At 36.8% G+C, this 24,915-nt stretch overlaps 1 protein-coding gene across 19 annotated transcripts in view; it reads right to left on the reverse strand.

Moving 5' to 3' along the window:
* LOC141394831 (galectin-4-like) overlaps positions 1 to 24,915 on the reverse strand; it is a 112,121-nt gene that overhangs the window by 20,712 nt on the left and 66,494 nt on the right. The window contains exon 1 of one of the 19 annotated variants that reach the window (XM_073969785.1): positions 20,380 to 23,731. The exons of the other annotated variants lie outside the window; for them this stretch is intronic. Coding sequence (XP_073825886.1) covers positions 20,380 to 20,460 — 81 coding nt within the window. The 5' untranslated portion in view covers positions 20,461 to 23,731. Of the gene's footprint in view, positions 1 to 20,379; positions 23,732 to 24,915 lie in introns of those variants that run through there. 19 annotated transcript variants of the gene reach the window in all.

Genomic DNA, 24,915 nt, shown 5'->3' on the forward strand with positions numbered 1-24,915 from the left:
GTGTTTATTTTCAAAGACATAGTACTGTAAAGATTGGACATAGTGCATAATGCAGTTCAATTTTACTATTAAACCATAGAGGGTGTTTGTGTATAACAGACAACTAACAGAACACGACGGCAACAAAAACAAGTATAACATAATTTTATGTCACCATATTGGAACATAACATTATGTTAGACCTCCAGCGCCATCTGCCGATGTATAGTAGCAATGTAAATGTCCCATCTTGTTATATTTTATGTCTTTGTTATTTTCAAATTATCAATAAATAATTTTGAAAAGCAGAAAATAATGTTGGTGTTGGAACACAAAAAACGCAGAATTCATTCATTTTTGGAGGAGAAATTCAAGATTTTTAGACTTGACTGATGGTTCGTGCTACACACTTGTCAGTCACACATACAGAAATGGTTCATCGGACTGACGGCACAGACTGATAAATGAGTGGGGGCCTTAACGGCAATACTCAACTGACTGAACTGGGCTGTAGTGTTAAGCCTTTACCTAATTAACTGCGTGTTGCGTGTGCGTTCAAAAAAACAAAAACAAAATAGATGTATTTGTTTTTGTTTTCAATTTGAAATACATGTATTTTGTTTTTGTATTTTTGAACGCACACGCAACACGCAGTTAATTAGGTAAAGGCTTTAGTGTCAAATTCCATACGACATTTTACTGCTAAACCTAAATAACGACGGGTCGTACACAAATATTTCACCTTTCTACCACAACAACGCTCTCTGAGCGTCCGTATTACCCAAGTACGTTGAGTCCAAAATCACATTTAAAATACAAAATCCGCGACCGAAACTTACTTAAATGTTTTCATTCGTAACACCAATAATTTTCATTTGCAATGAAATACAAAACACACACATACACAAATACAAAACACACACATACATGCATACAAACGTTCTGTCATAGTTGAATTTGTTCAACTTGAAATAAAATACGATCGACGTATTTCGGTGGAATGATATGGAAACATTCAAATTGAAAATCTACCGAGTTTTCATTTATGTTTTCCAAAATATTCAATCAAATGTGGAAAAATCATGGCAGAACTAAGCTTCGTCCCAGAACCACGGCACAATTACCAAGGTAGTGGTATCACACCAGCTGATCGAATATGAAAAGTCAAATCCCTTTATAAAAAAAAAATAATTTTTGTTGTAATTTTCCCAACAACATAAAGAAAGTTTTGACATAACATATTCAAAATTTTACGATGCCACTACCTGGGTAATTGTGCCATGGGAAAAATATTATTTTTTTTTTTAAATTCCAATAATTTATAGGCATGTCCGTATATTGTTTACATTTATATTTGACACTAACGTTACAACCAAAAACAAATTCCTATGTGGTTGTTGTTGAGTTGTATTTGTTTACATGTATACCTGGTTTGTTCTACCATGATGTATTGTAAAGATGTTGTTAGGTTCCGTATGTAATATTGTGACTCCAACAATCGTTTTTGTCAACTACAACAATTGTTTTTGTCATATTCAACAATAGTTTTTGTCCACTGGACAATATTATTCTCTTTTCTTCGACAATTTTATTCTCTTCTCTCGGTATTCGATGCCGTGGTGAAAAAAAAAACAATTTTGGTGAGTTTTGTTTATCTTTGTTTTGTTGTTTTTTTTTTTGTATGAACACCAACAAAATAGCATGAAAGGTGCAAAAACCCCTATGACAACGTAGCTCTGTTCCTTTACGTGCAAGAATCTTCAAGTTTTACCACTTTTTACTCGAAAAGCGTTCTTTTACTTCAGACACCATAAAATTCATATGGTAGCAGTTTACAACTTTTACTACTTTTGCCGGTTTTACCATTTTCAAAAGTATAGGAACAGGCCACGTGTGTAGTGGTGGGAGCGCAAGATAACTCTCGAACTGATCAACCTGCGTAATATTTTGTCCAAACATAGTTAAAATTTGAAGACAATCCATATCGGTCCACTCCTTCAGGTACCTCCCCCAAAAAAGTTCACACCTGATTGGAAACATTGTTCGCACGATAACTCCTGAAGGGATTGTGCGATTTGGTTATAGTTTCAGTTCGAAAATAGGAAATACCGGTCCACAACTTCCTGTACTTCCCCCGATTATTTAAAAATTCCATTTAAATGCTATGTACGATATCTCTTGGAAAATTTGGTCCAAACTTTGGATCTCCTAATATTTTGTCCAAATTTAGTTAGACTCCTAAAATGGAGTTACCTTAGGGTACCAGCCCAACAAAAGTCCAACATTTGTGTCTAAGTACAGTTCAAGGTATGTTCGAAGATCCGATGCTGTTCGTTGTGGTCCTGTTTACAGCGATATTATGTTTTCCATGGACAATTCCATGCGTACTGACATACTGGTACAAAAGTTATACAATAACCTACTGAAATGACTAGTTGGCGCGATATCTATCGAAAAGACATGACTCCCAAAATAAGATCCACTTACGTAATGGACTATGTCGGTCCATTTCTTTAAGGACCTCCTCTGCAACACTTTTGAACTTGAATCCTAATCCACATTTTCGTCGGGAAGTTCAAATGTCCAAAAAAGGCAAAAAAAAAAATACTGAAAAGACCCTAACTACATTCGATCTGACCGTAGATGAAAGTTTCAATTTACATAGGCTGAAGGTATACCTCTGTCGGCAAAGCCGACTGATACTTTTTTACTAGTCGTTCTTCAAATAACTTCGATATACAGTGCCGGTAAAAATAATAGCACCGCTATGCATATTTCCAATAATAGTGTTATATTTCTAATATTATTAAAATTATTTTGTTGACACGTCGTTGAAACTTCGTAGTGAGGGTATACTCTTTGAGGAAAATAATATTTCCTCTATATTACTACCTGATGTAATTTTATAAGATAAGTAGTTCAGGTAACTCGAAAATTCTGCGGTAAAAATAATAGCACCGATCTTAGTTTCCATTAGTTAACTAGCGTTTTGAAGGGTTTATCAGTAAAACTTTTTTCTTTACAAGCTTTTATTGATAAAACATTTTAAAAAATTAATTTTAAACAGAAAAAAATTGACCAAAAATTTTAAGATTTGCCTAACAAACCACGGCACCTTTTAAGTAAGGCATGTTTAAAAAAGGATGGTTTATGAAGTCAAATTATACACTAAATGTGAGCATATCCTTTTTTAATCCGATGAGGGATATCCTTGGCCCCAAATTCAACAAAAAAGCTTTAAGCACATGTCGAAAACCCTCAAAAAATAAAATAATTGAAACTATTATTTGGAAAAGCGAGGGGAGATATATTTAAGATCAGCTATCTTGCTCCAATAAGGACATGGAAATAAAGTTTTGCATGGACATTTTTAGGGAACAGTCCATAGAACATATTTGCACCCGTATGTTCCATGAAAGCATCCAATCTTATCTTTACTGCATGGTACAACGAAAATAATAACTTTTATAAAATGTCAAGTAATCCTGCCTACGAATTTACTAAATAATATCTTCGGGAATGGGGCGTAAAAATTATTTTATAGTTCAGAGTAGGTTCTCATAACGACGGCGGAAGACCCATAAATTCTGGTTATAACTTATTTCTCACTTTCAAAAAAATCCAGGCTTGGAGGATTTGGTGTATCAGTCAGATTACACACACCCATTTTTGTATGGATGTAAAACTGAAGTATAAAACGTCTTTGGATCTAACTATTGTTGTAAAATTCACACAAAATAGAAATTATAATTCAACAGGGAATAGAAAGCGTGCTTTTTATTAAATTTCAGGACAATGAGACCCAGGATAATGTCGATAAATACGAGAAATTGTGAGCTGCGAAATGATTCAAGGGCTATTAAGTTAAGGTAATGGCGTGTCTTTTTCAGTTGTTATGACATAAGCCAACAGAAAATGATCTGGAATTATAGATTCGATTAAAATACGATAAACAAAACAAATGGTCTAGTATTTTTCACAATATTTTTGGAAAATATCTTCAAAAAACTATGTTAGGACATGGAGTCTCGATTTGTTCTCGATTTAATATTGTTATTGTTAATAAATTATATTACATTTAATATTTGAATGTCTAGTATTCATTTATTAACGTTTTATATGAAATCAATCAATATTTACACCAATACATTCATCAAAGACCCTGATTTAAGAAATAGTGCTATTATTTTTACCGGCAAAAAATTCAGTATTTTAGGCATTTTGCTTATAACTTTTATAAAATGTAAGTTAATTGATTCGACATTTCTTTAATTTAAAATTACGCAGAGTGCACTTTTCCTAAATGCACTGAACCGCTTCATTCAATAAAGTAATAGTAGAGAAAATAGACTAGAAATACGAATATAGGCCACGGTGCTATTATTTTTCCCGCAGCTGTAAATGCTACGTATAATATAAACAAAGGCAAATTTATTTTCAATAACAACAATGTTGTTTTTGTAGTTTTGTTAGTTGTTGTAATTCATGCATTTACCTTATATAAATTTGCCTTGAAATTTACAAAAAAAAAATAAAATTACAGCTGATTGTAACTTCAAAACTGCAAGTCAACAATGTTTATCAACAGTTACATATCGAATAGCAAACATTACATAGAAATAAAGACGAAAAAGGTACATAACAGATACATCAAGAAAGTCCAACAAAAATTTCTTTCGCCACTATCGTAAACACTATCGTCAATTCATTCGCTAATAATATTATTAACGATATTCGAAATCGATCCTGCCTCAAACTGAGCGACGAATGAATCGTTTTTAATTCATTCTCGTGTGTCGTTCTTGAAACATTCAAAAACTATATCGTTGTCGATAGCAATGGTATGGTGGGGAGGTTGTTGTTATGTTGTATTTGTTGTAGTATTTACTTTACCTTGTAGTGCTGTACATAAAGTATTTTTTAATTTTTAAAAAATTAAAAAAATTTAAAAACTAAATTTAAAATATTACAACGTGCAACGGTCTGGAGTTACAGACTCATCTTTTGCTACTGTTTAGATTTTAAATACAACATAAATGAATTTGGAAGCTTTATGCGTTAAATTTAACATTCAAATGAACACGTAAGATGATGCTCCTATTGATTTAATTATCACTTCTTATTTTAACATAATCAGAAGACTCATCGAAAAATTAGCCTATAAAACATAACATGTTATAAATTTAGTAAATGATTTTGTTTTTAATTAAAAAAACAATGAATTAGGTAATATAACCTATTGAGTTCAATTTGATAACATACAAATACACAAGGAAACAACATCATAAATGATGCCCTACCAGTCAATAACAAATGATAAAAATTCAATTACATGAATATTTTATGTAGTCTTTGTTTGGACTCTTATCAAAAATGGTAGGGCCTTAACGGAAGAAAAAAAAACAAAAGCGCCAAAGTAACAAGTGGCAATAAGTCATCGACTTGATAATTATATGTACTTTAAAGGGAATTCAAAATTCTTATCAACAATTATGTACAGACATGTCTCTGGGGGCATGATGTTTGTTGTACTAATCATGGAAAGCATTTCATATTCAAAGTATAGATGTGTCACTTTTAACAAGCAAAATAATTAAACAAATTTGGAACTGTGATTTGCTGTTCACCTTAAACGATATTTAACGTTGAACATTCATTTAAATGTATATCCGCTTATAGCTCTCCGGCAAACACACAAATCGCAATCGCAAAACAAACACAAAAATTGAACACAAAATTTGATTTTTGACTCTTAAAGTGGAATCGCATATTTCACTGATAAAGTCATAACTCCAAAACAGTCAACACAAGGCGTTAGCTGTGATTCCCGCCCGGGTAATGAACGGCATGATGAGCAATGAGTTGACTGTTTTAACCCAAATAATAATCACACATATAAAGACGATAGCGTCATCGTATTACGCTAAGCTGTTATTTCTAGCATTTGCTTAATTAAATGACAATTTCTTTTAATAAAAATTAATAAGAATTAAACTTATAAATAATATGATAGACACACGTACATACAGGTTAAAAGTCCCAATTTCATCATTCTAGAATAGCATATTTGATTTACATCCCCACCATAATATGGAGGGTATAAATATTTTCGTTGGATAGATGGACTCAAAGGCCATCTATCGTTTGATAGATGGGCTCAAAGGCCATCTATCGTTTGATAGATGGCTCAAAGGTCATCTATCGTTTGATGGATGGGCTCAAAGGCCATCTATCGTTCGATAGATGAGCTCAAAGGCCATCTATCGTTTGATAGATGGGCTCAAAGGCCATCTGTCGTTTGATAGATGGGCTCAAAGGCCATCTATCGTTTGATAGATGGGCTCAAAGGCCATCTATCGTTTGATAGATGGGCTCAAAGGCCATCTATCGTTTGATAGATGGACTCAAAGGCCATCTATCGTTTGATAGATGGGCTCAAAGGCCATCTATCGTTTGATAGATGGGCTCAAAGGCCATCTATCGTTTAATAGATGGGCTCAAAGGCCATCTATCGTTTGATAGATGGGCTCAAAGGCCATCTATCGTTTGATAGATGGGCTTAAAGGCCATCTATCGTTTGATAGATGGGCTCAAAGGCCATCTATCGTTTAATAGATGGGCTCAAAGGCCATCTATCGTTTAATAGATGGGCTCAAAGGCCATCTATCGTTGGATAGATGGGCTCAAAGGCCATCTATCTTTGGATAGATGGGCTCAAAGGCCATCTATCTTTGGATAGATGGGCTCAAAGGCCATCTATCGTTTGATAGATGGGCTCAAAGGCCATCTATCGTTTGATAGATGGGCTCAAAGGCCATCTATCGTTTGATAGATGGGCTCAAAGGCCATCTATCGTTGGATAGATGGGCTCAAAGGCCATCTATCGTTTGATAGATGGGCTCAAAGGCCATCTATCATTGGATAGATGGGCTCAAAGGCCATCTATCATTGGATAGATGGGCTCAAAGGCCATCTATCATTGGATAGATGGGCTCAAAGGCCATCTATCATTGGATAGATGGGCTCAAAGGCCATCTATCATTGGATAGATAGATCTATCGTTTGATAGATGGGCTCAAAGGCCATCTATCGTTTGATAGATGGACTCAAAGGCCATCTATCGTTTGATAGATGTTTGGCCATCTATCGTTTGATAGATGGACTCAAAGGCCATCTATCGTTTGATAGATGGGCTCAAAGGCCATCTATCGTTTGATAGATGGACTCAAAGGCCATCTATCGTTTGATAGATGTTTGGCCATCTATCGTTTGATAGATGGACTCAAAGGCCATCTATCGTTTGATAGATGGGCTCAAAGGCCATCTATCGTTTGATAGATGGGCTCAAAGGCCATCTATCGTTTGATAGATGGGCTCAAAGGCCATCTATTGTTTGATAGATGTGCTCAAAGGCCATCTATCGTTTGATAGATGGGCTCAAAGGCCATCTATCGTTTGATAGATGGGCTCAAAGGCCATCTATCGTTTGATAGATGGGCTCAAAGGCCATCTATCGTTTGATAGATGGGCTCAAAGGCCATCTATCGTTTGATAGATGGGCTCAAAGGCCATCTATCGTTTGATAGATGGGCTCAAAGGCCATCTATCGTTTGATAGATGGGCTCAAAGGCCATCTATCGTTTGATATATGGGCTCAAAGGCCATCTATCGTTTGATAGATGGGCTCAAAGGCCATCTATCGTTTGATAGATGGGCTCAAAGGCCATCTATCGTTTGATAGATGGGCTCAAAGGCCATCTATCGTTTGATAGATGGGCTCAAAGGCCATCTATCGTTTGATAGATGGGCTCAAAGGCCATCTATCGTTTGATAGATGGGCTCAAAGGCCATCTATCGTTTGATAGATGGGCTCAAAGGCCATCTATCGTTTGATAGATGGGCTCAAAGGCCATCTATCGTTTGATAGATGGGCTCAAAGGCCATCTATCGTTTGATAGATGGGCTCAAAGGCCATCTATCGTTTGATAGATGGGCTCAAAGGCCATCTATCGTTTGATAGATGGGCTCAAAGGCCATCTATCGTTTGATAGATGGGCTCAAAGGCCATCTATCGTTTGATATATGGGCTTAAAGGCCATCTATCGTTTGATATATGGGCTTAAAGGCCATCTATCGTTTGATAGATGGGCTCAAAGGCCATCTATCGTTTGATAGATGGGCTCAAAGGCCATCTATCGTTGGATAGATGGGCTCAAAGGCCATCTATCGTTGGATAGATGGGCTCAAAGGCCATCTATCTCAGAAAGGGTCTATACAAGCACCCTTTCTCTCAAAAAAATTCTATAGAAGCACCCTTTCTTTCAAAAAAAATCTATAGAAGCACCCTTTCTTTCAGAAAGAGTCTATAAAAGCACCCTTTTTTCCATTTAGTATAGAAGTTTCTATTACCCTTATGATGTTTGGTATTGAAAATGGGGTATATCGGTCCACGTCTTCATATAGTCCCCATAGGACGGTTTCCTGTATTTTTAAGGCTGTGGCCTCAATATAAAACCAAAATGGCTGAAATTTGGTACTTTGTCTTTGCTGGGGGTGTAACACTTTCCACCTGAAATTTGTCAGTATAGGTCCACGTCTTCATATAGAATGGTTTGAAAGTTTTATCCTCATTATCACAGCGAAATGGCTGAAATTTTGTATTTAGTCTTCGTTAGCGGTATACAACTTTCCAACGGAAATTTGTAGGTACAGGGACACGTCTTCAATATCTCCTTGAAAAGGGCTGAAAGTTGGAATTGGTCTTCGCTGAGGGTATAAAACGTTCCACCTGAAATTTGTCGGGATAGGTCCACGTCTTCATATAGCCCCCATAAAACGCTACCTCCAGATTTTGGGTATTATGAAGGTTGTGGCCTCAATTCATTCCTACATAGAGTCGTCGGTAAAGGTCATATAGCCCCGTAGAACTGAAATCCGGATTTTGAGAATTTTAAAATTTCAGCCTCATCAATCAACCGAAATTGCTGAAATCTGGTTCAAATAATTTTTATAGTGAAGGGTATAAACAGTTCGTCTTGTCCGAACATAACGCCGTTTTTGCTTGTTTAACGAATGTATTGAAGTTCGCCGAGTGGTTATTTTAGTTTGACATTATTTTGACAGCGAAAAGCCTCAGAAAACCGGCACACTGACAACATCTACAAAAGCAGTCACGCAGTGGACATCAGGAAGGGCAGGCGAAAATGCCTTTGAGTACAACGGCGCCTTCCTCTACTCCTTCTCATACGAAAACATTTTCTCCTACGTTTTAAAACTGAAACCACTTGATTCATAAGCCTTCACAAGCGATTAACTTTTTAAATTCCATTTCTCAGGTTGCTTTTAAACACTTATCACACAAAAATTATCCGGATTAATTTCTAGCCTTAATTCTGGTCCTTATTAAAACGAAACTGTTTCATAAATGAACAAGAACAACAACAACGATTATCTCTTTTATTTTCACTTAACTGATAATTAGTTCTTTCTGCAATTTCATTCTTCTGTCCTTTCAATCTGACTGTCAATGAATGGTGTTCATCCTTTTGTTTTCCCTGTAAGTCCTTGATTCCAATTTTGTTATCTAAGGACTTGTTGGTTGGAGAAGATAATCGCATAGACGCTTGTAGATGAAACAAGAGGAATAACAACAACATTGTGTGGGTGGGTTTGTGGAGGTTAACACAGCATGTTGTGTAGCTTTTATCAGTGGGGTAGATGTGATTCTGATTTCAAAGGGGTGGGGAGATTCCCACTACCAAAAGGCATTTCAAGCATCAACAGTTATTTGTGGCAAGAGATTGTTCAAATAAACACTACAAACAGGATTTGTGGCACTTACTTTATAGACTAGACAAGACTCCTAGACTAACTACGCCCCTGAATCCATTCTTTTACATCATTACCCCACCCTCCTTACTCTAAACTAATTGCACCAAGATGAAAATAGATTTTATTTCATTTGTCTCCATACCACATATTTCACATTATTACATATTCAAGTTTTCTTTCATGTCTATGTGCGGCTGAAGGTTTCTCTTTCACTTTCACTGCTAAGTGTGGCTTTGAATGGTGGATAAAAAAGAAGAAGAAAAATAAAACTAGGACATATGATGACGAAACACCGGTACGTATAGGCTATATTATGTTGCCTTTTTTCCTCATGAAACTTAATGGCCATTGCCATAGCAATGGCTTACAACAGAATTTTTGCAAAACGTACCGAAGATTTAATCCTCATATCTGTTTGCATGGCAACGTGTTTGGCACAGCAAATGAAATATATTTTCAAAGTAAATTTTGACATTGACCCATCACCACCATCCTTGTTTCGTACTACCTCTGCATAATTGCCAAAGCAATCAACAATCAGAACCGGTGATCATAACCATTTAATTATTTTCTCCAAATCATCAATTTCCGAGAAAAAATAAACTGTTGCGGATAAGTTATTATATCATGATGTTTCATTTTCAAAATGTAAATATTCAAGGGAGTGATTGATATTAATGGGTATCTTTATAAACAACTTATGAACGACCAAAAGGGCTTCTTCATAGACGACTTAATGAACGTATTTATAGACAACACAAAGGACTTCTTAATAGAACCTAAAGGGCATCTTTATATATGACTTAAGGAATGTCTTCATAGACGACTAGAAAAGGGTCTTAAGACGACCTAAAGGGCGTCTTTATAGACGACCTAAAGGGCGTCTTTATAGACGACCTAAAGGGCGTCTTCATAGACGACCTAAAGGGCGTCTTCATAGACGACCTAAAGGGCGTCTTTATAGACGACCTAAAGGGCGTCTTTATAGACGACCTAAAGGGCGTCTTTATAGACGACCTAAACCTTTATAGACGACCTAAAGGGCGTCTTTATAGACGACCTAAAGGGCGTCTTTATAGACGACCTAAAGGGCGTCTTTATAGACGACCTAAAGGGCGTCTTTATAGACGACCTAAAGGGCGTCTTTATAGACGACCTAAAGGGCGTCTTTATAGACGACCTAAAGGGCGTCTTCATAGACGACCTAAAGGGCGTCTTTTTAGACGACCTAAAGGGCGTCTTTATATAAACGAACTCAAGGGCTTCTTTATAGACAACCTCAAGGGCGTATTTATAGACGACCTCAAGGGAGTCTTTATAGACGACCTCATGGGCGTCTTTATAGGCGACCTCAAGGGCGTCTTTATAGGCGACCTCAAGGGCGCCTTAATAGACGACCTCAAGGGCGTCTTTATAGACAACCTCAAGGGCGTCTTTATAGACGATCTCAAGGGCGTCTTTATAGACGACCTCAAGGGCGCCTTTGTAGACGATCTCAAAGACGTCTTTATATACGACCTCAAGGGCTTCTTTATAGACGACCTCAAGGGCGTCTTTATAGACGACCTAAATGGCGTCTTTATAGACGACCTAAATGGCGTCTTTATATGCGACCTAAAGGGCGTCTTTACAGAGCACCTAAGGGCAGTCTATGTAGACGACCTCAAGGATGTTTTTATAGACGACATAAAGGGTGTCTTTATAGATGAACTCAAGGATGTCTTAATAAAATACCTAAAGAGCGTATTTATAGAAGACCTAAAGGGTGTATTTATAGACGACCTAAATGGCGTCTTTATAGGCGACCTAAAGGGCGTCTTTACGGAGCACCTAAAGGCAGTCTATGTAGACGACCTCAAGGGCATCATTATAGACGTCCTAAAGGGCGTCTTTATAGTTGACCAATTGGTCGTCTTTATGGACGACCTAAGGACGTCTTTATGGACGACCTAAGGACGTCTTTATAGACGACCTTAAGGCCGCCTTTATAGACGACCTAACGGGCGTCTTTATAGACGACCTAAAGGGTGTCTTTATAGACGACCTCAAGGGCGACTTTATAGGCGACCTCAACGGCGTCTATATAGACGACCTCAAAGGTGTCTTTATAGACGACATAAAGGGTGTCTTTATAGACGACCTCAAGGATGTCTTTATAGAAGACCTAAAGGGTGTCTTTATAGACGACCTCAAGGATGTCTTTATAGACGACCTCAAGGATGTCTTTATAGACGGCTCAAGGATGTCTTTATAGACGACCTAAAGGGCGTCTTTATAGACGACCAAAAGGGCGTCTTTATAGACGACCAAAAGGGCGTCTTTATAGACGACCTAAAGGGCGTCTTTATAGACTACCTAAAGGGCGTCTTTATAGACGATCTAAAGGACGTCTTTATAGACGTCCTCGAGGGCGTCTTTATAGATGACCTCAAGGGCGTCTTTACAGACGACCTCAAGGGCGACCTAAAGGGCGTCTTTATAGACGACCTAAAGGGTGTCTTTATAGACGACCTAAAGGGCGTCTTTATAGACGACCTAAAGGGTGTCTTTATAGACGACCTAAAGGGCGTCTTTATAGACGACCTAAAGGGCGTTTATAGACTACCTAAAGGGCGTCTTTATAGACTACCTAAAGGGCGTCTTTATATATGACCTTACGTCTTTATGGACGACCTAAGGACGTCTTTATGGACGACCTAAGGACGTCTTTATAGACGACCTTAAGGCCGCCTTTATAGACGACCTAACGGGCGTCTTTATAGACGACCTAAAGGGTGTCTTTATAGACGACCTCAAGGGCGTCTTTATAGGCGACCTCAACGGCGTCTATATAGACGACCTCAAAGGTGTCTTTATAGACTACATAAAGGGTGTCTTTATAGACGACCTCAAGGATGTCTTTATAGAAGACCTAAAGGGTGTCTTTATAGACGACCTCAAGGGTGTCTTTATAGACGACCTCAAGGATGTCTTTATAGACGACCTCAAGGATGTCTTTATAGACGGCTCAAGGATGTCTTTATAGACGACCTAAAGGACGTCTTTATAGACGACCAAAAGGGCGTCTTTATAGACGACCAAAAGGGCGTCTTTATAGACGACCTAAAGGGCGTCTTTATAGACTACCTAAAGGGTGTCTTTATAGACGATCTAAAGGACGTCTTTATAGACGTCCTCGAGGGCGTCTTTATAGATGACCTCAAGGGCGACCTAAAGGGCGTCTTTATAGACGACCTAAAGGGTGTCTTTATAGACGACCTAAAGGGCGTCTTTATAGACGACCTAAAGGGTGTCTTTATAGACGACCTAAAGGGCGTTTATAGACTACCTAAAGGGCGTCTTTATAGACTACCTAAAGGGCGTCTTTATATATGACCTTAAGGTCGTCTTTATAGATGACCTTATGGGCGTCTTTATAGACGACCTAAAGGCGTCTTAATAGACGACCTAAAGGACGTCTTTATAGACGACCTAAAGGGCGTCTTTATAGACGACCTAAACGGCGTCTTTATAGACGACCTAAGGGCCGTCTTAATAGACGACCTAAAGGGCGCCTTTATAGACGGCCTAAAGAGCGTCTTTATAGACGACCTAAAGGGCGCCTTTATAGACGGCCTAAAGAGCGTCTTTATAGATGACCTTAAGGGCGTCTTTATAGATGACCTTAAGGGCGTCTTTATAGACGACCTAAAGGCGTCTTAATAGACGACCTAAAGGCGTCTTAATAGACGACATAAAGGACGTCTTTATAGACGACCTAAAGGGCGCCTATATAGACGACCTAAAGGGCGTCTTTATAGATGACCTAAAGGGCGTCTTTATAGATGACCTAAAGGGCGTCTATATAAATGACCTTAAGGGCGTCTTTATAGATGACCTTAAGGGCGTCTTTATAGATGACCTAAAGGATGGCTTTATGGGCGACCAGTAAGGGTCTATAGAAGCATCCTTTCTTATAGAAAAAGCCCAAAGACGCACCTATTCTTTCAGAAGCACCCTTTCTTTGTAGACAACCTGAAGGCCGTATTATGGACCACCTAGGCTTTCTTAGTATCTTCAAAAGTTTAATTTTTTAATTTTCTTTGTTCAATATTAAAACAAACACGCATTAATATTCAATACCCTCTGCGAAATTGTAATGGTACTTGTCGGTGAGTAATCAATTTTCACTACTTGAATGCTGTCATATACATGTCAATATGAGTGGTTCGTTCGTACAATTCCCTTAAGGCGCTTTGTGGCTGAGAGCTATTGACTACGACAACAGACCCATTTGATGATTTATTAGAAAACAGGCATTGCTATCAGTTATGACAAGCGAATATTGCTTCTGTTGACCAAGTGAGAGTAAGCGAGAATTTATAACACCTAAGGGAATTCCATTCCGAATTCATTATTTTTATTGTGAAAGGCAACATTTGTTCTATACTGAAGTTTATTTATAAATTTAAATGGAGATCAAAAGCCGAGAATAGGTATAAGTATGGTGCAAGAAAGAAGGTTATACAATAATACCTACTGATGTCTGATGATTCGGAATTCATTATTTTTAGTGTGAAAGGCAACGTTTGTAGCTGCTGTTCTATACTAATACTGATACCGTTTTTTAATAAAAAGTAAACATTTTTTTATCCTTTTGTTTAACAAATGCTGTATATTCTACATCAGCGTGCAATGCTACATCAAAATAGCCATGTCCGTCCGACTGTGAAATTGACTCTATCGTCCGAACGGATTGAAGTAGCAGGACAAATTATTGGTCAAACCTTTTGGTATAGCCCTCATACAAAGTGACACGTGGATGCGTCAATGCTTTAAAGGTTATACCTACTTATCACTTTCAAAAATAAAAACTTCTCTACCAAAAATCGTCAACATAGGTCCATGTTTTGGTATAGCCCCAATTTTAAACGAACTAGCTGCAATTTGATAACGGTACTTTCCGATTTTCTGTGTTTTTATGGTTTGAGCTAAAATTTTTAACCGAACTAGCTGTAAGTTGATATTTGAAGTTCTCGGTTGTCACAAAACTTCTCCACCAAAAATCGTCAACATAGGTCCATATTTTGGTATAGACCTCATATAAAAGCACCTGCCTATTTTTTGGTATTTTGAGGATTTTAGCTACAATTTTTAACGGAACTAGTTGTAATTTGACAATTGAGGTTATCTGTGGGCACGAAAGTTCTCCGCCGAAAATCGTCAACATATGTCCATGTTTTGGTATAGCTCCCATATAACGGTACCTCCAGATTTTCCGTATTTTGAGGGAACTACCCGTAATTTGACTTCTAAGGTTCCCTGCAGTTATACAACTTTTACACCAAAAATTTTAAAGATTGGTCGACACTTCAATATAGCCACGTAGCACAGTGGGAAAAAACTATATAGGGCGCCAAAAATGAAAAAAATCACATACGGCAATTTAAAAACAAGTAAGCAAAGGCTATAGTCGGACGGGGCCGACCATGTGATACCCTACACCACAACCTGTAGGAATTAGCTATGTACAACCGCCTTGCACGCTGAATGTCCGGGTTCGATTCCCATCATATTGTCTATGGTGGCAAAATACCCTTAGTAATGTTGATGATATTTCCTGAGTATTTCTGCCATGAAAAACGTCTCTACATGTGGCAACTTAGGACACGCCGTTCGGACTCGGCGATAAAAACTAGGTCACATATCAATAACGTTATATGGATCCATTGATATAAGAGAAGCCTTCCTTTTATTTACTGGGATATTTGTGGAAAAATATATAAATTATACATTTCTAAAAAAATTTCGAAAATTCACATTGATTAGACCCTCCTCCTACATCTTCAAATTGTCTTTGAATATCAGGTTCCTTTTTGGAATACACGTAAAATAAATACATATATACCACGCAATTTGGTATATTTGATAATTGGGAAAATTGCGTGTTTATTGAAGATCTATCGTCTAAAATTGTGAAGAAGGAACTATGGGTCTATCTCGCTTCCTTTTGTATGTTACATACAAATGCACTAACACATAATACCCCTTATCACATAGTGGTGTAGGGTATAAAAAGTATATAAAAACTGCAGAGTGCCTAAAATCTAGCGGTACTTTAATATGGAAGCTATACCAAAATTCGGGGCTATATCAAAACGTGGACATATGTATGTATGTCCATAATTCTTGGTGGAGAAGTTTTTTAATAACCCAAAACAAACATTAAAGTAAATTTTTTGAACTCATTAAACTCCAAATGGCAAATGGAGCCATATTTGGGGAAAATCGTTAAAATACCTAAAATCGGGAGGTACCGTTATATGGGGGCTACAAAAAAACATGGACCTATCTTAACAATTTTAAGTGGCGAAATTTCGTGGCCACTGGGAACCACATATGTAAAATTTCAGCTAGTTCAAGCAAAAAATGTGGCTAAGATCGCTAAAATACCTTAAATCGGGAGGTATCGTTATATGGGGACTATACCGAACCGTGGACCTATCTTGACAATTTTTAGTGGAGCAATTCGCGGCCATTGAGAACCTCAAATGTAAAATTTCAGCTAGTTTGGGGAAAAAATGTGGCTAAGATCCATAAAATACCTTAAATCGGGAGGTATCGTTATATGGGGACTATACCGAACCGTGGACCTATCTTGACAATTTTTAGTGGAGCAATTTCGCGGCCATTGGGAACCTCAAATGTAAAATTTCAGCTGGGTAGGGCAACAAATGCGGCTAAGATCCTTAAAATACCTTAAATCGGGAGGTACCGTTATATGGGGGCTATACCAAAACTTGGACTGATATAGCCCATCTTCGAACTTGATCTTCCGACGGCTAAAAAAATGGTATTTCCCAATTTTCAGCGAAATCGGTCAACAAATGCGACCTGTATGTTGCGAACGGACGGACGGACATGAATAAATCGACTCAGAAAGTGATTCTATGTATATCCATAGAAGGAACTATGGGTCTATCTCGCTTCCTTTTGTATGTTACATACAAATGCACTAACACATAATACCCCTTACCACATAGTGGTGTATAGTATAAAAATTAAGGCAGCGCCGACCTTAAAAATACAAACAAAACGAATGCAAGTGTGAATGTATGAGTAAAAAAGACAACAACCAAATAATGTTTTTTGTTTGTTTTTGTTCACGCATAGTGTACGTGAGATAGAAAAGCAAATGCAAAGACAACTCAGTGGGATCGCTGAGTATACTGTCTTTGCAAAGAAGCCCAGCTCTGATCTAAGGTGCCCCACAGAATCTAACGGCATTTAAAATAATTTGTTTTACATCAGCCAGAGCAGAATAACGGTTCATTTTTTGTTCACAATTCCACCATAATATGGAGGGTATAATTAAATTTGTTATTCCGTTTGTAACACATGGAAATATTCATCGGAGACCCTATAAAGTATATATATATATTCTTGATCAGGGAAAAATTCCAAGTCGATATAACCATGTCCGTCTGTCCGTCCGTCTGTCCGTCCGTCTGTTGAAATCAAGATACAACTCGCAAGTTTTTAAATTGAGCTTTGTAATTTGGTATAGAAGTCTCTGTTACTCCTAGGATGTTTGGTATTGCAAATGGGATATATCGGTCCACGTTTTTATATAACCCCTATAGAACGGTACCGCCCGTTTTTTGGTATTTTGAAGGTTTTAGCTTAATTATCACACCGAATTGGGGGCCACCGTGGTGCAATGGTTAGCACGTCCACCTTGCACTCAGAAGGTCTGCGGTTCGAATCCCAGGCCAAGCAACATCAAATTTACAACGGTGGCAAAATTCCCCCTCAGTAATGCTGGCGACATTTCCTGAGTATTTCAGCCTTCAAAAACTTCTCTACAAGTGGTGTCGTAAGACACGCCGTTCGGACTCGGCAATAAAAAGTAGGTTCCATATCATTGAGCCAATATCAATCGGCGTGCACTCATTGATATGAGAGAAGTCTCCCTTGTCCCTTCGGGGATGTTGTGGGAACATATGTATGTATGTATCACACCGAAATGGCTGAAATTTGGTACTTACTCTTCGTTGGGGGGTATAAAACTTTCCCCCACAATTTTGTCGGTATAGGTCCATCCCTTCTTGTATCTCCCGATTTCCAGTATTTTGAAGGTTGTGGCCCCAATATACCACCGAAATGGAATGAAATTTGGTATTTAGTCTTCATTTGGAGTATTAAATATTCCATATGAAATTTGTAGGTATAGGTCCACGCCTTCATGTAGCCCCCATAGTACAGTACCTTCCAATTTTCGGTATTTTGAAAGTTATGGCCTCAATATTGCTCCGAAATGACTGAAATTCGGTATTTAGACTTCGCGAGGGGTGCATAACTTTCCCCCTGAAATTTGCCAGTACAGGTCGACGCCTTAAAATAGACCCCATAGAACGGTATCCCCCAATTTTCGGTATTTGGAAGGTTATGGCCACAATAATCCATAGAAATGGCTAAAATTTGGTATTTAGTCTTCGCTTGGGATGTTCAAATTTCTCCTCTAAATTTGTCGGTATAGGTACTCGCCTTCATATAGCCAAAACATAGAACGGTACATCACAATTTTCGGTATTTTGAGGCTTGAGGCCTCAATGTTCCACAGAAATGGCTGAAATTTGGTGTTTAGTCTTCGTCATGGATACAAAACTTTCCACCTGAAATTTGTAGATATAGGTCCACGCCTTCGGGTGCCACCGTGGTGCAGTGGTATGCACACCCGCCTTGCACACATAAGGTCGTGGGTTCGATTCCCCGGCCAGGCAACATCAAAACACTTTTCAATGGTGGCAAAATACTCCTCAGTAATGTTGGCGACATTTCTTGAGTATTTCAGCCATGTAAAACTTCTCTACAAAAGTGGTGTCTTAGACACGCCGTTCGGACTCGGCGATAAACTGTAGGTCCCATATCATTGAGCTAATGAGAATCGGGGTGCACTCATTGATATGAGAGAAGTCTCCCTTGTCCCTTATGGGATGTTTGTGGAACAATTATAGGTCCACGCCTTCATATCGCTGCTATAGAACTGCACCTCCAGATTTTCGGTATTTTTAAGGTTGTGTCCACAACAACCCACAGAAATGACTGAAATTTGCTATTTAGTCAACGTTGAAGGTAAAAACCTTTCCTACTGAAATTCGTCGTTTCGATACAGCCCCATAGAATGGTACCTCCCGATTTTCGTAATTCTGAAGGTTGTGACGTCAATATCCCACCAAAATTACTGAAATTTGTTATTTAAGTAGGGTACACACGATCAGTTTTGACTGTCCGCGTCTTTCAATATCCCCCATAGAAGCGTAACTCTTGATGTTCGGTATTTTTTAAATTTTAGCCATATTACCTTACCGAAATATAGGAAATTTGATATTTAGTCTTCTTTGAGTCTAAAAACATTCCACGGGAAATTTGTCGGTATAGAGCGACGTGTTGATAAAGCCCCCATAGAACGTTACCTCCTGAATTTCAGTTTGTTGAAGGTTAGCCACATTGTTTTAGCGAAATTTTTCAAATTCGGTATTAAGTCTTCTTCATAAACGAAGGGAAACTAATTGCTCCATTTTACTTCAATACAACTCGTGGTGGAGGGTAAAATAAGTTCGGCCCGAGCGATCTTAACGCCGTTATTACTTGTCACGGTGCGCCTTAACTAAATTTAAATGAACGGTGCTTACACCTGCGAAGTTTTTGCGGATTCTGAAACTACAATGATGAGAAAAATCAAAAAACAAAAAAAATTGCCGGAGGGATTTTCAAATAAACCGCGGTCAAAGTTCACATTTTTAGGGCTTTTTTAGGTTTTCACGATTTTGCTTGGAAACCGCAAGTCCTATCGAAATGGAGCTAAAGAAAATTTTGTAGCTGTGAAAATTCTCTAGAGGATTGATGTTAATAATTTGTTCCCATGTTGTACCATTTTTGAGATAAAGAAGCTCAGGTTATATTTTTAGGTTTTTTTTTTGTTAGGTTTCGCGTTTTTTGCATGAATATCGATCTTATCTATATGGGACCTGAGAAAATCTTATAGCTGTGAAAATTCTTTACAAGATTGACCGTGTGATTTTTTCATAGGCTGTATAATTTTTTAGGTATATATAAGTTTAAATTGGGAAATTGCAGTCATGGCATTGTTTTATAAGGAAACGATACAGTCAGTCCATTGTCCCAATTTGAACTTCAATATCTCAAAAATGGTAAATCATAGGAGAAAGTCATAAGTCATATCATTAGTCGCATTACGATACCAATCGCGGTTTCCAAGCAAAATCGTGAAAACCTAAAAAGCCCTAAAAATGTGAACTTTGGCGCACCGTGTTGCTTTTAGTTACTTGTGTTCGAATACAAAAGATGCCGACTACTGGTACCTACTACATACATAACAACCCCTGAGATGTCTCAATAATTCAGTACAAGATTTTATTATTTTAAGGACATAACAAACCAGCTATCCTTTTATTGTTTTCCAAAAAAAAAAAATCTCAAATTTATTTGTCTGACTCAATGAGTCAATGTAGAATGTATTTTGTTTTTGTTACTGGTGTGTCTGAGTGTTCATAGTTCAACACTTACCTCATTCTGAGTGGCCTTTTGTTTTGATTTACAACAGCAAAAGGCTTTACGAAGTAGATCGCCGCAATTCAAAACACTCATGTATTAACAACAACAAAAATTATTTTCGTACAAAAAAAATCAAAACACGAGCCTAAAAAAGTTTGCAATTAATCCGAGACAGCCGCCACAATTTGTTAAGAAGACTTGTTGTTGTATTAAAAAAACTTTGCCAATTTTGTAGATGATGGTTGTTGGCTGACAACTTGTCTTAAAAAGGAGGAATGATGAAACGGCACAAGAGACAGACAGAGGTAGTTAAAGATGATGACGTTTGTCGCTTAAAAGGGTAGTTGTCGGTCGATTAACTTAAAGGGTACAAAAGGACTTTTTGTTCAGAAGACTGGTCACTTGATATAGTTTGTTTTAGGGTTTCAGAATTGAAGAAATTATTTTTAAATTTATTTTTTTTGCGTTTTGTATTTTTTTAATTTTAGTTATTTAACTATTTTTTTAATGCCAATCACACTTTGTGCGGTCAATATCGTATTGTAAATCAGCAAACGTTACTTGTCTGAATGTATAATCAGAATCTGAAGGCTATTTAGTTTTTATTTCTCCAATTGTTTGCTTTCGTTACTGCGGTTGTTATTTGCTTTGTATTGAACAATTTTTGGTTTTGAATTTATTATTGGCTCGCTTATCGTCGTTTATGGCGGTTAAAGGTGTGTTTAAAAATATTGGCTTTAAAAAAATATATTTATTTTGATGGACACGTTGTTTGTTGACTGCTTTTGCAATTCGGACTAGAATTTAGCTTTTGAAGAAATTCACTATAAAAACGCTTAAAACTTTAAATTAAAAAATATCTGAGACAGCATGAATCACAGTAAATTGCAGGTGTTTGTTTGTAGTAATTAGTTTCGGAACATTTCCATTTATTTTATTTGTATAAAAAGAAAAAAAACTTGGGGGTTTGTTCTTTGGAGATTCAAGTTTAGATAAGGAAGGGGTAGGTTTTTTATAAGATTTTTATTTATTTTGTTAAAAATTTAATTTTAAAATGAAAATAACGTCATCACAGACAATATCGACTGTTTTTGTTTTATCCACTCTTTTCGTTTTATGACTTGGTTAAAATACAGCAAAATCGATTTTCTTCCGTTTCTAATTTTCTTTTATTTTTTGCGTTTCGTTTGCTTCCTTTTCTACGGATTTTTTTGTTTTTTTAGTTGGTCGGTGACTGGTTGGTTGTTGGGTGGCTGGGAGACTGATGAATGATGATGGTCTTCTTTTTCTTTTAGCTTACTGAAAACAGCGGTAGTGGCATTACACGGGTTCGGGTTCACTCACAGACGACCATCATTACTTTCATTCATTGTTGGTAGAAATTCATTAAATTCTTTTCAATTGCATTTTGTGCAATTTTCTATGGTACACCAATATTACTTTTGATTTCACCAATATAGTAGATATTTTTTTTTCGTGTAAACAAAAAAGATTTATTTTTGATTTTATTTCCTCATTATTTTTGTTCACATTTCATTTGTTTGCTGCCTCTGTTTTGTGTTGGCAATTTCTTTGCAAAAATTTATTTGCTTTCACAATTTCTTTTATTATTATTTTCCGTTTTTTTGTGCCCTTTGCCCTAGAAAAAGGCGTTCAGTATTTTATTCCTTTTTATCAATCACCGAAGACCGACAATAACAACGGTAACTCGACTACAGCAACGACGATAGCGCGCGGCGGCAACACAACTTGACTATTGGGGCGGCTGTGGGTATTTCGTTGTAATAAAACTCGCTCGCAACTAAACTGAAATCTTATTAGAAATGAATTCCCAATTGCAAACAATACTAAAGCTTAACTCACACAATGTTAGTTGACTCACCATCAGCGCAAATTGTTTCTCTCAGTAGCACGCGGTCTCTCTCTCTCCCACCGCTGCAATCAGTGATGCCAGATTTGCCGATTTATCGGCATTTTGCCGATTTTTAGTCCAAAAAAATAGAAATGCCGATTTGCCGATTTTTACCCCTAAAATGCCGATTTTTAGTTAAGGCAACTTGTTCACATACAATTTCCATTTTGTATGAAAATTGTGGTTGCTAGAACTAATTTGGTACAATAACAAAGACAACTATATCGTCAAGAGTAGTTTGATTAATAATAATAATAATTTTTTTTAACATTTTATAAAAACAGTTTGAATTTTCTTGATTACTATAACGTGTACTTCAGTATATACGTCAAGGAAATTGTTCAAAAACGAAATTGTCGAAAAGTGGGTTAGTGGAAATAATTAAAAACTGCACAAACTTTTACATTGGACTTTGTGGTCCGATTTGAAGCGGTTTAATTTTAAAAATAAATTTAAGTGCCTAGCTTCAATAAATCAAAGTTTTATAATAAATGGCACATAAGATTCATTTTTCGACATTATAAAGGAATACGAATGCTTTATAAACATAAACGAAAAGCAAGAATCACGCGAACTTTCACGTTTAAATTTCAAAAATTTGTTTAAAGATAAAAACGTAGAGTTGCTAGAATTTTGGAAAACAATGTGTGAATTAATATGTGCAAATTCTGAATCATTATTTCCTATTTTGTCCAAATTTATTAAACATGTTTTAGTCTTACCACATTCTTCAGCAAATGTGGAAAGAGTTTCTAGGCAAGTACATTTAAATAAAAACAAGTACCGAGATCGATTAGTTAGGGACTCGATGGAAGGAATTCTCTTTACTAAAGACTACTTAAAATCAAATAAGCCTAACTGTTATAATGTTGTCATTAAAAATGATTTGTAACAAAACTTTAATTCAAATATTTATTACAGAAATTTAATTTAATTGTAAACCAGCATTTCAAAATTCCAATACAACTAGTAAGAAAGTGTCAGTCGGCTTTGCTGACAGAGGTATACCCTCAGCCTATGTGAATTGCAACTTTCTTCTACGGACAGATCGAATGTTTTTAAGATCTTTTCAGAATTATGTGGCCCTTTTAAGACATTTGAACTTGCCGAAAAATGTGGATTAAAATTTGAATTCAAAAGTTTTGTGGAGGTGGGACTTAATGGAATGGACCGACATAGTCCATTGGGGAAGTGGATTTTATTTTGAGAGTTATATCTTTTCGATAGATATCGCGCCCACTAGTCATTTCAGTGGGTCATCGTATAACTTTTGGAATCGGTTGATCAGTTCGAGAATTATGGTGCCATAAGAGTTTTTACACCTCTCGGGCTATATTCTCAAGAAGTATGGACACGCCCCTGAAAAAGCTTTTACCGCCGTAATGGAGGCAGCGTATTCAAATTGTTTCAACCAAAATCGAAGTGATTCGGGAGCAGGGGCTGGATTCTTGTTCTATGAAAAATTGAAATGAAAACTATTTCCTTTATAACTTTTTTCATTTGACAGTTTTCTTCTTTGTAAAAGCTTTCATTTTACATTTTCATAGAAACGGAATTGGGCCTCAGGTCTTAAAGAAAAAAAAATTAGTGTGGGAGGTACCCGAAGGAATAGACAAATAGAGTCCATATTCGTACCTAATCTATATCTTGTAGACATATTAGGATATGTAAAGTACTAAATCGACTAAATCAGTCACTCCTTTCAAGAGTTATCACGCGTAGAATTTTTCCGAACATTTTGGGACTTTTGTGTGGGAGGTTCGCGAAGGAGTGGACCGATTGAGTACGTATTGGAACCTCATCTAAGTCTGGTAGACATTTCACGATGTGCAAAGTATGGACTAAATAGGTTACTCCCTTCAAGAGTTATCGTACGCACAAATTTTCCGAAAATTTTCCAACTTTTGTGGGAGAGGTACCTGAAGGAGTGGACCGATATTGCCCATCTTCGAACTTAAAGTAAGTTTGGACAAAATATTACGAAAGCCAATCCTTGGAAAAATCGACTCATCCGTTCGAGAATTATCGTGCGCACCAGTCAGCCAGACAGACGGGCGGACATTGCTAAATCGACTCCAAATTGTCTGAAACACATTTCGTCCAAACATACTTGGGATCTAAAACCATTATTTCGATGAGGTACATTTTGCCCGTATGAAAGTTTATATACCCTCGTAAGCATAAATGCTGAGGGTAAAAAAACAATCACCTTATTAATAACCTCTTAAGACAATATTTTTATACGTTTTGTTTAGCTTGACTGAATTGAAAATATATTGATTTCATATATACATACACGTACTTATAAATATATACTACATATGCCATTTATTTTCATACATATTTTGAATCATTGCCTTGGTTTATGAATTGTTGATTGTTTTGTTGCACTTAAAATGTTATTTTTTAACTTATGCTTATTAAATATAGCAATAATTTGAACTGAAATAAACTTTATTTAATTTGCCGATTTTTTGCCGATTTTGAAAAAATTTTGCCGATTTTGCCGATTTTGGCACCCGAAAAGTGCCGATTTTCGACCAAACTTATCTGGCATCCCTGGCTGCAATGTTAATTGATTAACATGCATAAAAAATATCTATTGAATGTTGGTTGGTAGAAATATAGAGAGAATT

This window comes from Musca autumnalis, unplaced genomic scaffold (assembly GCF_047663935.1).
Source record: "Musca autumnalis isolate F117 unplaced genomic scaffold, ASM4766393v1 scaffold_2, whole genome shotgun sequence".
NCBI lineage: Eukaryota > Metazoa > Arthropoda > Insecta > Diptera > Muscidae > Musca > Musca autumnalis.